The 16263-nt window shown below is 32.1% G+C and overlaps 2 protein-coding genes across 4 annotated transcripts; both read right to left on the bottom strand.

Moving 5' to 3' along the window:
• Positions 1-77: 77 nt before the first annotated feature.
• On the bottom strand, positions 78-6242 carry LOC120088611 (lysosomal Pro-X carboxypeptidase-like). Its single transcript, XM_039046025.1, has 10 exons — positions 5762-6242; positions 5480-5666; positions 5265-5398; positions 5070-5182; positions 4726-4969; positions 1293-1445; positions 1087-1166; positions 954-1003; positions 695-768; positions 78-164 (listed from the first exon to the last, which is right to left on the bottom strand). Exons 1-10 carry the CDS (start codon positions 6152-6154, stop codon positions 78-80), a joined length of 1515 nt encoding a protein of 504 aa, XP_038901953.1. The 5' UTR covers positions 6155-6242.
• Positions 6243-7253: 1011 nt separating this feature from the next.
• LOC120088609 (lysosomal Pro-X carboxypeptidase-like) lies at positions 7254-13080 on the bottom strand. 3 transcript variants are annotated; one of them, XM_039046022.1, is made up of 10 exons: positions 12912-13080; positions 11944-11984; positions 11685-11871; positions 11463-11596; positions 11275-11387; positions 10914-11157; positions 8215-8364; positions 8013-8092; positions 7876-7925; positions 7254-7605 (listed from the first exon to the last, which is right to left on the bottom strand). In XM_039046022.1, the coding sequence occupies exons 1-10, from the start codon at positions 13063-13065 to the stop codon at positions 7460-7462; spliced, it is 1299 nt and encodes a 432-aa protein (XP_038901950.1). In that variant the 5' UTR covers positions 13066-13080; the 3' UTR covers positions 7254-7459. The 3 variants fall into 3 exon arrangements, with proteins under 3 accessions (XP_038901950.1, XP_038901951.1, XP_038901949.1); XM_039046023.1 differs by lacking the exon at positions 11944-11984 and having other exon boundaries at positions 12901-13080; XM_039046021.1 differs by lacking the exon at positions 12912-13080 and having other exon boundaries at positions 11944-12604.
• Between the last annotated feature and the right edge of the window lie 3183 nt (positions 13081-16263).

Consider the following 16263-nt stretch of genomic DNA (forward strand, 5'->3'; position numbering starts at 1 on the left):
GCAGGAAGTTAAAAAGGTTTGAAACCAGATAATTATTTCATCTTTCTTTGGCGTCCACTAAAATTTGGATTCACGAATCATCCACTGACCATAAGCACCACGTTGAAGCCAGTGAAATGGTTTACTTGATTTGATTGCAGGCAAGAAAGTTGTAGAGCTTTCATCTGCATAACATAACAAGCTTCAAGTGCCAGATAAAGACACTATCAACAGCATCATTTCCAAATATGCAATAAAACTGTGGTCCCTTGTCAAACTTTTGCATATCATGTTCAAGATTCTCAGTGTTTGTTCCAATTAGTTTTAGAATAGTGTCTTCAGACAAATAACCTAAAAGAAAAATTGTAACCTTAAGATCCTTAAAGAAGATCTTAAGATCTTGATAGCGTCGATTCAAAAACCACGTGCTAGAAGCTTAAAGAAAAGACAGAAAATGCAACACAACGGACAGTAAGAATATTTTATTTCTTATTCTTTGATGGAATCACTATAAGTTCAAATTATGTAATGGTAGCTGGAATAGAAACATATCATGCTTTTCATTCTCTTTTGTGTAGGTACTGTAAAATGAAAAAGAACAAGAAAATTATGGTTTACAAACTAGAATTCCTTCCAATAGCCATGATGCTTTCTATTTTTTGTAGTTCGCCAAATCTGCATAATACTTATTGATCCATTCTTTAATGATACCAACCTCCATCTTCCTTTGTGTAACCAACCATTCCGGATCCATTTTATTTGCACTTAGGATGTCTAAGCAATGAGACCCTGCATATTCAAAATGTATTAGTTCGAACAAAATTTGATGCACCTGTAAATTTCCTGCTAGATTTTTTCAGTATACTTTTTTGTCGCAAACAAACAAAAGTCATAAATAAAGCCAATGGAATAAAATCATAGAGGTCAAGGCATTACAATGACAAACTTGCATAACACATAGGTCAAGGCATTACCATTAGTTGTATACACTGCTGGGAGACTGTCTGAAATATTGTGTAATACCCTAAAGTCAAAGAAAGAGATATCAAAGCCAAGTAAAAGTAATCATATAATTTGTTTATAAATTGGGGTTCCTATTGTGTTTACCCGCCAATGCTATACGGATCTTTGAGTCCATTGGAAAAGATAATGTTACTAGCAAATCTCTGAAGGATGAGATGTATATCCTACAATTTGAATTCAGAAAGAAATAAAAAAAGAATGAAGTAATTCTTGCAGATAAGGAAATTGTTTTGTTTTCAACCAAAAAAAGTAGGTCGTCGTGTTAAAAGGGAAATGATTGAAATGCATACATGGCCTCCATAATAGGTGGTAACCCAATGAGGCCTAGGAGGAACACCATATAATCGATTGCAGTAAATGATGAAGCTTTCGAGATCAAACGTGTGTGGTGGAAACATAGTATCATTGTCTGTGCTTATTGGCATCACCATCTCACTGCATCTCTGAGTATAAGATGAAGCTTTTTTAGTATATAAACAAATCGTAATCTTCAGTATTGTATATTTTGATACATATGTTATTTGATTGGCTTTGTCAAAAAAAAAAAAGCCAATCTTGTGTTATCATTTCTAGATTAAGAATAAGAGATTCTATTTGATAATTTTTTTTTTCATCTTCAAAACTAATTTCCAAAATTAGAGATAAAAAAACTTGATGGGGACAGCAGGGAAACCTATTTCACATTTTGCATCATCTCTATTAAGACAAGTCAATGTAAAAGGTGAAGGAGGTCCATTACAACTCTCCATATATGTAAAACCCGAACCCTAATTACTTCAAGTAAGAGTAAGTAATGTGATGTCTTCTAATGAGCTAAATGAAGCCATGTCTTAGGAAGGGTAGAAGATGTAAGCAAGAAGAAATAGGCTCTTGGGTAGTGAAGTGTAAAAGTAGGACAAAACTCGGCTAGGCTAAGGAAGGTCATGCTTGATGATGGAATGCATAATAAGCATATGAATGAGACCATGCCATCTAATGAGGTATGGTGCTGAAGTAATATTGTGAGTGAAGTTAGCAAAAGGAAATTTGTTAAATCTTAGCCCTTCATCACCAATAGTGGGCCAGGTGGCACAAGGAGGGTTCATACTGGATTTTGGGCGGTAATATAAGCAAGAAGGTCGAGTTCATTGGGTCGGTTTGGACAAACTATAGGCTATTTGTGTAATTCCAGTGGCATTCGAAAGCTCTGTGTGTCTATTTTCTGTGGCTAGTCTGCTGGAAGGAAAACTCGCCGGAATAAGGCTGGAGGGGCAAAATAAATACGAAGGGTTCGTTTCTCGGGTGAATCTAGGCCATCAGTGAAGAATTAAAGCTCCAGGACGAATTACAAAGAGTTTTGAGCTAAAAAATTGAGGAAATATTGTTAACTCAGTTATAAACAACCTTATAGAATGAAACTTTTTAAGATGAGGCCTGGAAATCGAGTTATATAATTTTGAAGTTTGAACTGGAAATTGTTGAACAAGCAGGCAACTGCTTGAATTGAGGCCAATGATGAAGTTTTGAATCTCCAGATTAAACGACGAGGAATTTTGAGCTGAAATTTTAAGGCTAACTCAATTCTAAACATGTTTGTAGAAGGAAGTTTTTTCAAAAAAGGGCTGGATTTTGAGTTATGAATTTTTGAAGTTGTAACAGAGAAGCTGTGCATAAGCAGACAGCTGCTTGGGAAGAACAAGCAAACGGCTCATATGGAGAAAGAGGATCTCGCTAATGAAGGAATCTCGCTAATTTTTTCATGAGGATCTCACTGATCTTGCTCATGAGGATCTTGCTCATGAGGAGAATCTCGCTAGTAAACCTGTCTTTGATGATGAAAGTTGCATTAGTAAATGAACTATTTGAGGTATTTTGCCAAGAATTCTAAGTAGTTTAATCGGGAATTATGTCCTTTCAGGCCAAGAAGAGCTAGGAGAGGCGTATAACCCATTAAGAGGCCAATGAGCTGTGAGTGACCATGTGATGATTTACTGTTTTAATGATCTAGAAACTAAGATTTCTTGAAGATATTTCCCATGCTAAGTGTTTAAATGAATTTCCAAGCAACATATTTGTGAAACTGTTTCTCATGCTAAGTAAAGCATGTTTTCCATGGAATTGACATGATTTAGATATGTTATCTTGTCCAAATACTTTCAGTATGTTTAAGTAACTCCATTTTTATGATGAACCTATGATGGATGAACTAGTATGATGATTTAAGCACTAAGCTTTAGTGTTCAACTAAATGTCTATGACTAGTTATATGACGGATACTGAAGGACAATGAAAAGGTTTCCTTTTAACTAAATGTTTATGACTAGTTATATGACGGATACTGAAAGACAATGAGAAGGTATCCAAAGGATACTGAAGAACAATGAGAAGGTATCCTAGTCAAGTACCTAAGGTATGACGGTACTCAATTATAACCACGTGCACGTAGGTAATACAACGTCGAAGTATTGAGCAAAAGAGTTCTCCCCGACCAAGGTTGACATTGAGGGTTAGATCTAATAGTTCACTCTCAACTAAGGATAAGGGCAGTCATATTTTCTCCTAGGCTAGAAGGATAGTTTGGAATTGCTAATGCTTATGAATGTTTATCAACGCATGATGTTACTAATGTATGAGTTTTCCAAGTATGTTTTCCATATCTAACGCATGCTAATAGTTTTTACAAGCTAGTTCAACGTGATTTAAGTCAAATTATTTTACAAAGTATGAAGCATGCGTTAAGGTTAAAGCTAAGGTTGAATGAAGCTTGATGTACTATGTTTTAAATACCTAAAATTGTTAAAGAACATGCGATGGTATTCCTAAACATAATGAAAAGGGAAACTGAAGGTAGGGAAGATATCCTAAAGAGTTTTCTATGCTATATTCGAGAACTTGATAGCTTAAGTAAGCCGGATACTGAAGGTAAGGAAGGTATTTGAATAAATGTACCTAAGGTATTGACGGTACATAGAAAACTCCAGGTGCCGTAGGTAGTTCCGAATGAGAGGCCGAAGTATGGGTCTCCTAGGCTATATACCAGCAAAAGGAGGTTAAAGTATGGGTCTCTTGGCCCGTAACAGACGTTGGGAGCTAGAGCGATGTATGCTCGTTCTCAACTAAGGAATAATGATGTTTAATGGTAGTTTAAAGTTTTCTTGGTATACTTTAGTTTCAATATTATGGTTTCAAGCTTCCGGTTTTGAGCATGAGATTTATATTTTTATTAAGTCACTCACTGGGCTTCTAGTTCAAGTTTTCAAATGTTTTCTTTCATGTAGCAGTCAGTTTCCAAAAGACTATTTTGCTGCTCTGCCACTCAAAGAAACAGGTTGAAGGAAGCGTAATTAAAGACCTATGTTAGTTAGTACACATGTGTCTGTCTAGTGACTAGTATACTAGATGGGGCTCACTAAGTTGTAATATTCATGTATGAATAATGTTGCGAAACCCTGTAATATAAATGTGTTAAGTTCCGAGTTAATATGTTGGTATATTGATGATATGTATGTATTCAGGGTTTGGGTAAAGGTTAACAGGATAGTTAGGCGATAAGTGCCAGCAAAAGGGTTGGTAACTGCTGCAGTCACCATTCTATCCAGGTTTAGAGGGTAATCTAGGGTGGGATGTGACAATATATGCTGGTTTTCCACCTATCAAATTTTTCTAGCGATCAAGTCAGTATAAGAAAAATAGCTATTTGAATCAGAGGGCTCTCATTTGGCTGATGTGATTAAGAAATCTTACCTGCCATTGCCATCCTACATCAGTTTCAGTTGCATTTCTAGGCTCATTAATATAACAGGAGAGTTTTCCTCTATAAGCAAAGACACCTGCAGCTATTTTGCTAACTGTTCCATTTCCAGAATAAGTTCGATCAATGGCACCACATATCCTGGTGACTGGATATCTTGGTGGGTGGTTGTATTGGGATGCACTTGCATACATGGACCACAAGTAGTTTTCTAGCTGTGTGGAACTTCTTAAAGGACTAGAAAATGAAGAGAGGAAAAACGGAAAATAAAAACAAAAGAAAATATGTTAAGTCGACGTACTTCATTGAATTTGGAAACAAGATGCGATTTTACTACCTGCATGTTTTGAACTCTTTGTCAAGAATGGAAAGGCCATTGGGTTGAGAGGCAACTGCTTCTATTTCAGACCATGACTCCCTAATAGTTTCATAGCAAGTCTGACTAACTTCCTGCCAATTTACATAATTTGTTTCAAAACATAAAAGCTAACCAAGGAAAAAAATGAAGGGATGAAGGATTTCAGCATCTTACTCTAAAATCCTTGGTGACAACGGCATAGTATCCATTTTGCGGTGTGATATCATCGAAGTAAAGAATTGGAGCGGAAGATGCAAGAGCTCCTAGTGCCACATGAGGATATTTAAGACGAAACCATGTAGCCAACACTAATAAAAAAAAACATGTACATGTCCTGTTAGGTACTCGATATTAAAAAATTGGAGGACTTTGAATGAGAAAATACTCACTTCCTCCATATGATCCACCAATAACAATCACAGGTGAATACTTGGCATTAAACTCCTTTTTTACATGAATAAGAATGGCTGCATAATCCGCTATTGCTTGCGCTGAGTTAAAAAATCCAAGAGTGCTGGCATTTCTTAGTGCTTCTTTCCTTGATCCGAATGGTATTGATTTTCCATAGTACCGATGCTGGTAAGATGGCATTAGATTTTAGACCATAACTACATTACTAAGACTCTAAAACAACAAAAATGGACTAACGACTGGTGTGAATTCAACTTTACCTCAATATAAACAAGAAGAGCATTGAATTTGACGGCATTATCTGTCATAAACCCAATCCCATTCATAGCAGCATCTATTGGTGCTTCGGCACCCAAGTAAGCAAGAATTGGAGCGCTCGAATTTGCACCACCCCAGTGCTTGAAGTTGATTATATATCTCTGGGGAAATGTTGTGTAGCTTTCAGGCCTGTAGTTGAAATGATCAATTGTTTGATTGTAATAAAATGTCTTGAAATCATCAGAAGGAGGTAATTCCAGAGCTTTAGAATGATATAGAAACTTTTCACCAATAGGACTAAGCCTTGGCATTCTAAACTGGAAAGCAGTGACAGAGCTTGAAAGAAAGAAAAGTAAAAAGGGAATCCATGGGGAAGAACGCATTGGAAACCTCATGCCAGAATGCTTGTGATGATAACTTTTCAAGCTTTATCACTTGTTGTAAAGAAAGCTTTATAAAACAAAAGGTTTAGCAACGATCAGATATTAATATAGTTAGTAGGTGAGACCAAGTTTGAGCCATAGAAAAAGTTCTTGTAAAAATTTATGTATTTCTGTTCTTATTCAACATTGGCCAGTGGCAGCCCAGATGAAAGTGAAATGCGAGGATATAATATTAGCCTACTTATAGAGCTTAATTTTCTCGTATTAGTTTATGAAATTAGAGAAATATGTATGACTAAATCCTTGTGAACCAATATAAAACTTACCATTGCAATTGGAAACTTCACAAACTATTATACATATAAACAAATAGAGAATGATGTAATATGGATTAAATAGTCTTCTATAAACTCGTTCAACATTATGACTAATCAAAATGCTACAGTTATTGTTATTATTATTATTATTTTTTTTCAACAGGAATTGGATGGCATCATAAAGATAGTTTGTATGAACTCGTAATGAACTCAATGTAAGAAAAAGAATTATAAGAGAGAAATTTAACCTTGATTTCTCCTCCATGAATATGTTGCTATCCAGAGACGATTGGATATCATGAAGCAACACCATGTCTGTTTGTCAATCTGAGTATAACTCAATGGATAAAGGCATAGGCACCAGTTACCATCCTAAAGATTGATGGTTCGATCACCACTCTCACAATTGTTTAACCAAAAAAAAAAAAAAGGAAACATTGAGCATGTTTTAATGAATAATACTGAAAATGAAAAACTTGTATTTCCCCGTTAAACAAACTAGAAACCAGAAGTGAAGCTGACCTTCGGAAAAAGTTGCCTTCGACATACGTTTGTATTTGGAATTTGGACACAATGAAAAAGAAAATGCACATGTTGGAGGAGGTCATCAAATGTAGATAACTGTCTCTTTTGTTTCTTTTGTTTTTTTGATAATCAATTTTCTTTCTTCTTTTGAATATATCAAAGCTCATCAAACGTTGCCTTTGTTCTAAAACCACAATTTCCTCATGTTTGATTTAAGAACCTCTAGAATAGTGCCTTTAAACGTATAAAGAAAATGAAGAAACATAAAATTAATAGAATGAAAGCGTCAACTTTATTAATCAGAAGCAAGAAGCTTACAGGAAGGATAGAAAATACAGCAAGAATCTTTTATTTCTCATTCTTTGATGGGTCTTTACAAGTTCAAATTGTCAAACGCACGGATGATGCAGAAAAAGAGCAGAAAAGGTATTCTTTACTAACTAGAATGTCTTCCATCACCTTCTGAGTATGTTTTCTATTGTTTCATTTGTTTGTACTTTTCCAAATCTGCATAATACTCGCTGATCCATCCTTTAATAATACCAACCTCAGTCTTCCTCTGTGTCACTACCCATTCAGGATCAGTTTCCTTCGCCTTTAAGATGTCCAAGCAATGAGATCCTACAGAAATCAAAATGTATCAGTGAGAATAATAAAACTCGTCCATTAATTTCCTTCTAGAATCGTTTTTTGGTGCCAAACAAACTAAAAAGTAATGCCATTGTAATACAACTATTAACAATTATTGCTAATGTTATTCTGTAATGATATGGCAGTGAAATTTTAATTGTGAACAATGGGAAAGAAAAACCCTAAAGCAGATGGTAAAACCAATCAACTAGAATCCTCCAAGACACAAAAGCTTACGGAGCAGAGAAATGAAAGCATTACCATTAGTCGTATACACCGCTAGGAGACTGTCTGATATGTTGAGTAATACCCTGGAGTCAGAGAGAGACAAAAAATTAAGACCAAGCAAAACTTATCATCTTCATCTGTTTATAAATGTGGGTTGCTGTTTTGTTTACCCGGCAATACTATAAGGATCTTTGAGTCCATTGGAAAAAATTATATTGCTACCGAATCTCTGAAGGACGAGTCGTATATCCTACAGTTTAAATTTAGAAGGACAGCAAACTTCATTCTATGCAGATAAGGAATTGCTTTTGTTTACAACAAACTAGTAGGATTTCCTATTAAGAAAGAGAGGGGAGCAACTGAAATGCATACATGGCCTCCATAGTAGGTGGTAGCCCAATGGGGCCTGGGAGGGACACCATACAGTCGATTGCAATAACTGATGACGCTTTGAAGATCAAAAGGATATGGTGGAAACATATCATCATCTGAACTTATTGGCATCACCATCTCACTGCATGACTAAGTACAAGATAAAGCTCTTCAGTGTACAAACAGTCTTTTTTATAGGAAAAAGAATATTTTATTGATCCTCTAAAATATTGCAAAAGAGAATCCTAATCCTACAAAAAAAACGCCTATCAATGGGGAAAGGGGAGAATGAACAAATCCCCAAATAAGTTTTCAAAAAAATTCCTCCAATTATCTTTTTAGGGTATGTAAACATTCATGACCTAAGAAGCATCGACCCTTTAGTTTGGTTAGCAACATGTGTCAGACACTTGGACACTCCAACACTCGTTGGACAAGTATCAGACACTTATTAGTGCAATAGATGTGTTAGACACTAGGTGTACAAAGTCAAAATAGGACCAACATTTGGTATACATGCATCAAACACTTCTTACATATACTAAGTCAACACATATATGAAAAAACTAAAAAAATTTGAGAGCGAAATACATCAACTAATTTTTTAAGCATAAAAATGAATAAACTCATTATTTTTTTTAAAATTCTCTTATTGTTTAAAAATGATATATAGTTTAAGAAATGTGTGTTTTAATAAACATGTCTGTGTCCTAAATTTTTTGAAATATGATGTGCCATTGTGTCGGTGTCGTATCGTATCCGTATCCATACTTCTTAATTCATGACCTTGCAATATTGTTTACTTTCTTTTGTTTTGATTGACATGTTTACTTGCTTGGCTTTTAGAAAGTGGATATTTTCTTCAAACTTCTTTCTATCTTTTTTTTTTTCCCAAACTAGGAAAATTCAAGGAGGTACAAAAAAACTTTGCTAATTTTTCACCTGTTGAGTCTAATGGACAAAGTTTCCTTTCTTTTCTGGTGATCAATTTACTATCAGAAAACATATATGTAAAATTAGGGCCCGTTTGATAATGTTTCTGTTTCCTATTTCCTATTTCTCGTTCCTTGTTTCTAGTTTCCTCTTTTTTGAGAACAAGAAACATGAATATGTTTGATAACTATTCCGGTTATATTCTTGTTTCTTATTTCTTGGAAAAAAAGAAACAAAAAACAGAAACTTGTTTGATAACTATTTATTGTTTCTCATTTATTGTATTTTTTTCCCTTATATTTTTCTCTCCATATTTTATAGTTTAAATATAATCTAATTATATAAAATAAAAAGATATATAGCATGCATTAAAGTATAAAAATAGTTATCAAATATTTAAACTATCGAATACACATAAGTCCCAATGTAAAATTAATATCGATAATACAATTGTTTCTATCATTCATATGATGCTAAAATTTGATTTACAATATTATTTCTCACTCAAATAATTTTTTTTAAATTTTAAATGACGTAGTCTCAAATCTAACTTAATCATATTATTATGTAAATGTCGTGGTTGTAAAAATATTAAAATGAACCTAAATAAATATCTTAGTAAATAAAATTTATATTATTATAAAATTATAAGGGTTTCTATCTCAGAAAAATTAAAAATATATGAATTTAAAAATATATAAAATGCATTTTGCAAAATCTAAAATTCAAAATTCAAAAAATATTAATATATACATATTGAAAAGAAAAATTATTTTAAATGACAAAACTGTTGAAAATATGTACAAATAATAGTAAAATATCATAGTTTATTTGCGATAGATTATGATAGATAGTGAAATTTTGCTAGTTTATTTTCCTATATTTGTAAACAATCCTATTGAAAATTTGAAATTTGAAAATCAAAATATTTGAAAATTCAAAATTCAAAATTAAATTTGCTATATTTGTAAATATCTTGGTCATTTTCCTATATTTGAAAACAACCTTATTGAAAATTTGAAATTTGAAAATAAAAATAATATATAAATCTAAGCATTTGAAAATTCAAAAATTCAAAATTAAATTGGCTATATTTGTACATATTTTGGTACATTTTCCTATAATTAAAAATAACCCGTGAAATTTTGAAATTTGAAAATCAAAATAATATATAAACCTAAATATTTGAAAATTCAAAATTCAAAATTAGATTAAAAAATAATAAAGAAAATAAATATAAATAAAAGAAATAAATAATTATAAAAGAAATATAAAAAATAGAGAAAAAAATATAAAAAAAGAAACTAGATATAAAAAAATATAGAGAAAAAGAAAATATAAAAGAAATAAAAAAGAAAATAAATAATTATAAAAGAAATATAAAAAAATATAGAGAAAAAGGAAATAAAAAAAAAGAAATAAGAAAGTAAATATAGATAAAAGTAATATAAAAAAATATAGAGAAAAAAGAAATATAAAAGAACGAAAAATAAAATAAAAAAAGTCCCAATGTGAGATTTGATCCAAAGACAAAAGAGTTGATGAGTGAAATGGACATGCTTCCATGCTAAGACAATAGGAACAATTTTAAATAAAACAGATACGACCTTCCTCAATTTTAGCCTCATTTTTAAGAATATTTCTCAAATTAGAAATAAGAAAAAAAACAAATAGAAACAGTAAACAGGAAATGGAAACGTTATCAAACTGCCCAAGTTCTAATTTGGTTAATTTTTATATATTGATGTCTCCACAAGAAAAATTACCTGCCATCTCCATCCTACATCAGTTTCCGTCTCATTTCTGGGCTCATTAACATAACAGGATATATTCCCTCTGAAAGCAAATACACCTGCAGCTATTTTGCTAAGTGTTCCATTCACAGAAAAAGTTCCATCAATGGCATCACAGATCCTGGTGACTGGATATCCAGGCGGATGGTTATATTGGGCTGCAGTAGCATACATGGACCACAAGTAGTCTTCCAACTCAGAGTATCCTCTTAAAGGACTAGAAAAGGAGGAGAGGAGAAGACGAAAAAGAAAACGGACATAACAAGATAAACAGATGTTAAATACAATGATGTGTAACTTCATTGAATTTTGGACTAGAGGCACAATGTGTTACCGGCATGTTTTGAACTCTTGGTCGAGAATGGACAGACCGTTTGGCTGAGAAGCAACTATTTCAATCTCAGACCAGGATTTCTTAATAGTTTCGTAGCAAGTTTCACTGACACCCTACAATTCACATATTTTTGTTTTAACACAGAAACTGACATAAAAAGAAAGGGATGTAAAATTTCGAAGTCTTACTCTAAAATCCTTGTTGACAACAGTATAGTACCCATCATGCGGTGTGATATCGTCGAAATAAAGGATTGGAGCTGAAGATGCAAGAGCTCCTAGTGCTACATGAGGGTATTTAAGACGGAACCATGAAGCCAACACTGAAAATAGAAAATAGATAAATGACCTGTTAAATATTGGATTTAAATTGTAATAGAATTTGTGGTTTTTTGGTGTAAAACCACTTACTTCCTCCATATGATCCACCAATAACAATCACAGGAGAATAATTAGCATGAAGCTCCTTTTTTACATGTATAAGAATGTCTGCATAATCTGCTACTGCTTGCGCTGAATTAAAGTATCCAAGAGTGCTCGCATTTCTCAATGCTTCATCCCTCGATCTAAATGGTATTGATTTTCCATAGTACCGATGCTGTTAAGACGACAAATGGTCTTCAGCAACTATAAAATATAAACTACTAGACTGGTTTGAGTTAGATTTTACCTCAATATAAATTAGAAGAGCATTAAACTGAATGGCATTATCTGTCATAAACCCAATAAAATCTAAATCATCATCTATTGGTGCTTCAGCACCCAAGTAAGCAAAAATTGGCGCGCTCGAATTCGCACCACCCCAATACTTAAAATTGATTATATATCTTTGAGGGAATGTTGTGTAGCTTTCAGGCCTATAATTGAAATGATCAAGTGTTTGATTGTAATAATAAGTCTTGAAATCATCCAGAGGAAGTGGATTCAGAACTTGAGAATGATGTAGAAACTTTTCACCAACAGGATTAAGCCTTGGGAATCTATATTGCAAAGCAGTGGCAGAGGTTGAAAGAACAAAAAGTAAAAAAGGAATCAATGGGGAAGAAAACATAGGAAACCTCATGCTTAAGTGATTGCTGTGAAAATGTTTCATGCTTAGAAAGCCTTATATTACAAAAAATTTCCCATTATTTTATAATTTTTTTTTGAAAAAACTGAACTTGAGTATATGATGACACAACATAAACAGATAGTTACCAGATAGAAATATAATAAGTGGGGGAGCCCTAAATTTTGTCATTAAAGAAGTCATTGTACAAACGTCTGTTCTTATAGAAAGCGAAATACATTGGAAAAGTAATAGCATTCGAATTATTCAAGTATATTGGAGAAAGATGTGTAAGACCAAATCAATGTAATCCATGGAAAAACTACCATTGCAAATGGAGGCTTCGGAAACTATTCCACATATAAACCAAATCAATGGAGAATGATGTAATATGGATTGATATATATATATATATATATATATGTCTATGAATTGGTTGAATTCAACATTGATATGTGACAGATCAAAATGGTAATAGAAATAAAGTAATTGGATGGGACTATAAAGAAAGACAGTTTGAGAGAGCAATCAATTGAATAAAAGAAGAAGAAGAAGAATCATAAGAGACAGAAATTAGACCTTGATATTACCTTCTCTTCGGCGAATAATGACCAAGCAACGCTGTTGGATATTTAAAAATGAAGAAAATGAAAACGTTGAATGTTTTCCTGAGAAAGAAACAAAAACCAGAATTGAAGCTGAACTTGGGAAGAGTTTGTGTTGAATTTTCTTCACCTTCGGCATTTTTTCCTAAAAATAAACAAATTAAGAAAATGGCAATCCGGCATGTCGCATGTGTTTATTATTTGGATTTTTTTTTTCTTTTTTCTTTTTGAATATGGATTTCTTTTTGTTTGTTTGTATTTGGAATTAAAAATGGGAAATAAATATTTGGTCGAATGAATTTCAACTATAAAAAGTTGTTTGAAGTGCTGAGTTGAGATAGAATGTTCGAAGTTTATATGTCTATGGAGTTCATATATCTGTCGACTTTATATATCTGTGTTTGAAGTGCAGAGTTATTTAGTCTAAGTTCATATGTCTGTGTTTGGGATGTAGAGTTGATTTCATATGTTTGGGTATATGATGCAATTTTAAATAATATGCTTTTATGATTGGGTTGTTTTTAAATATAGAAAAATAAATCAAAATATTTACAAAATATAGTAAAATTTTAGACTATCAGCATTGATTATTGATAGTTCTAAAATTTTGCTATATCATGTAAATATTTTCAGCAGTTTTACCATTTGAAATATTTTCCCTTTATGATTACTCTTTTTGTTTTGAAACTTTTTTATTCAATAATTCTACTCATCTTTGTTTGAATAAAATATAGATTGCAATTTTTTAAAAAAAATTTTTAGAACTTTTCTTTCTTTTTTAGGAAATGAACAACAATTGACCCATTACATTTTTTTTTTTTTTGTAGAAATATGGTTAAATAAAATGAGAAACTAAAGCGAAATCAAAACTTTCTAGCCAATTTTTCTCCATGAATTTCATTATCATCTTTTTTTTTTCCTCTTCTTGCTATTGTTGCTCTATATTTTTACTATATCATGTATTTTTTAATTAGATCTCCCCATCGTAATTGCCAATGACATGTCACCACATTTCTTCAACGGTTTGATCATCAGAGAACATATATCTATTTTTCACTGATTCTTGCTGGAAAACGTTACAGGATTTTTTTTTCTTTCCATTTTATAGTTTTTTTTTTATTATATGTTACATACTTTTCAACTACATACATACTTTTCGTCTAAATATTCTTAATACTAATTTGATATGTGAATCCATTATGTATAAATATTGCTCTTAATGTAGACAAAATAATATCTTTTATATAATCAACAACCTTACAATATACTTTAACAGTCACCAGTCTTATAGTAATCGGAAATGGTTGTCAAAGTTGATTATCGAATACGATTTTTGCTGGAGTTTGTAGTCAGAGGTGGTTGTCGGAGCCTGAAGTTAGTCACATGAAGGTGTATTGAAGTTAGTTGTCAAAGTTTGTCATTGAAGGTGGTTTTCGAATCTCAGAATTGGTTGGACGAAAGTAGTCGTCGAATTGATCATCGAATATGATTTTCCCTGGAGATTGTAGTTAGAGGTGACTGTCGAAGCCCAAAATAGTTGCATGAAGGTGGTATTAGAGTTGTTTGTCGAAGTTTGTCATCGAAGGTAGTTATTGAAGCCTCGAGTTGGTCGTCGGAGTTGTTTGCTCAAAGGTGATCATCAAAGGTGATTTTCATTGGAGTTTGTAGTCGGAGGTGGTTGTTGGAGCCTACGAAGGTGTTTGTTGGAGTTGATCATCAAATTTTGTTGTTGGAGCCAATTAGTCGTCGGAGTTGGTAGCGTGAAGGTGGTCATTGGAGTTAGGTCACCGGAGGTGGTTGTTGGAGTAAGTCACGGGAAGTTTGTCGGAGCTTAGAGTTGGTCGTCGAAAATGTCATCGGAGGTGGTTGTTAGAGTCTAGATTTCATCGCCGGAATTATCATCGAAGGTAATGTTCGGATGCTGGAGTTGGTCGTCAGAGTTGCCATCAGAGGTGGTTGTCGGAGTCCGAAGTTGGTGATTAGAGTTGTCATCATAGGTTGTTGTTGGAGCCCAGAGTTAGTTTTCAGAATGTCACAGTGGCCGATGGGTGGAGCCATTGAAAACATGAGAAGAAGGGTGAGTTGGTAAAATATACTAGCTCAATTCTACCAACATTTAAAGTTGATAGGCTAAACAATGAGTTGATATATTATACCAACTCAATTCAACTCATGTTGGTGAGCCAAACACCCCTAACTAACGTTTTTAATTTTTTATTTATTTAAATATATATTTTTTCCTTTTAAACATTTAATTATGTTTTTTTATTTTATTTTATTTTATTTTTTTTTACATTTTTAAGAAATGGAAGTTGTAGTTATCAAAGAGGGCTTCAGTTTAACAAGTTTAACAACTTAGTCTATGCATCTTTTTGTAATAAAAAAAATATTGAATTAGGTTTTGTACAAATATAAATGATAAAATGATTAAAAACCAAATATATTTATAAATTACAATTGTAAATTGTTACATAATATAGATTAATACTTAATTTGATTGATCTTTTAGTGGAAGAGATTAAGGTCTCATTTAATAATTATTTTGTTTTTTGTTTTTGTTTTTGAAATTAAACCTATAGACACTATTTTCATCTCCAAATTTCTACCTTTGTTATCTACTTTTTACCAATAGTTTAAAAAATTATGTCATATTTTGAGAACTAAAAAAAGTAGCTTTTAGAAAGTTGTTTTTGTTTTTTGAATTTGACTTGTGCAAATCATGATAAAAAATGTAGATGGTATAGATTTAATTTAAAAAAATAAAATAAAAAACAAAATGGTTACCCAAGCTAAATTATTATAAATTAAGATATAAAGATTAAATACTTACATTAGTTGCTACAAACTAAAGTTTAGATACTAAACAATTTCTTTTTTACTTTTTAATTCTCGTTTTTTAAATATTTACATAGTATGTAATATTTATTATTTAATAATATGAATGATTCAAATGAAAGGAGGCTTCTTTGTTATTTTAATTAGAATATGATGACGAAACTCTCCTTGTGATTTAAATATTCAAGAATTTGAAATTATTTTAATTGAAATACGCAAGACGACGACGAATTCTTATTTTACAGCTTGAGAATTAAATTATTTAATTATATATATATATATATATTCCTATACCTTAAATAAGTTGCCAAAGGATATTTCAATGTTAGGCAATACTTTTAATTACAAGCACTTCAAGTCAAATGTCTTAATAAGAAATCACTTTTATGTTTCGTTCTAATTTTTGTAAAAAAAGGTGCTTTCACATTGAATACTTAGCCAAAAATCACTTATAGTTCTCACCAAACACTTTTAAGTGTCGAAAGAAATTTTATGTTATCAC

This window comes from Benincasa hispida, chromosome 10 (assembly GCF_009727055.1).
Source record: "Benincasa hispida cultivar B227 chromosome 10, ASM972705v1, whole genome shotgun sequence".
Lineage (NCBI taxonomy): Eukaryota > Viridiplantae > Streptophyta > Magnoliopsida > Cucurbitales > Cucurbitaceae > Benincasa > Benincasa hispida.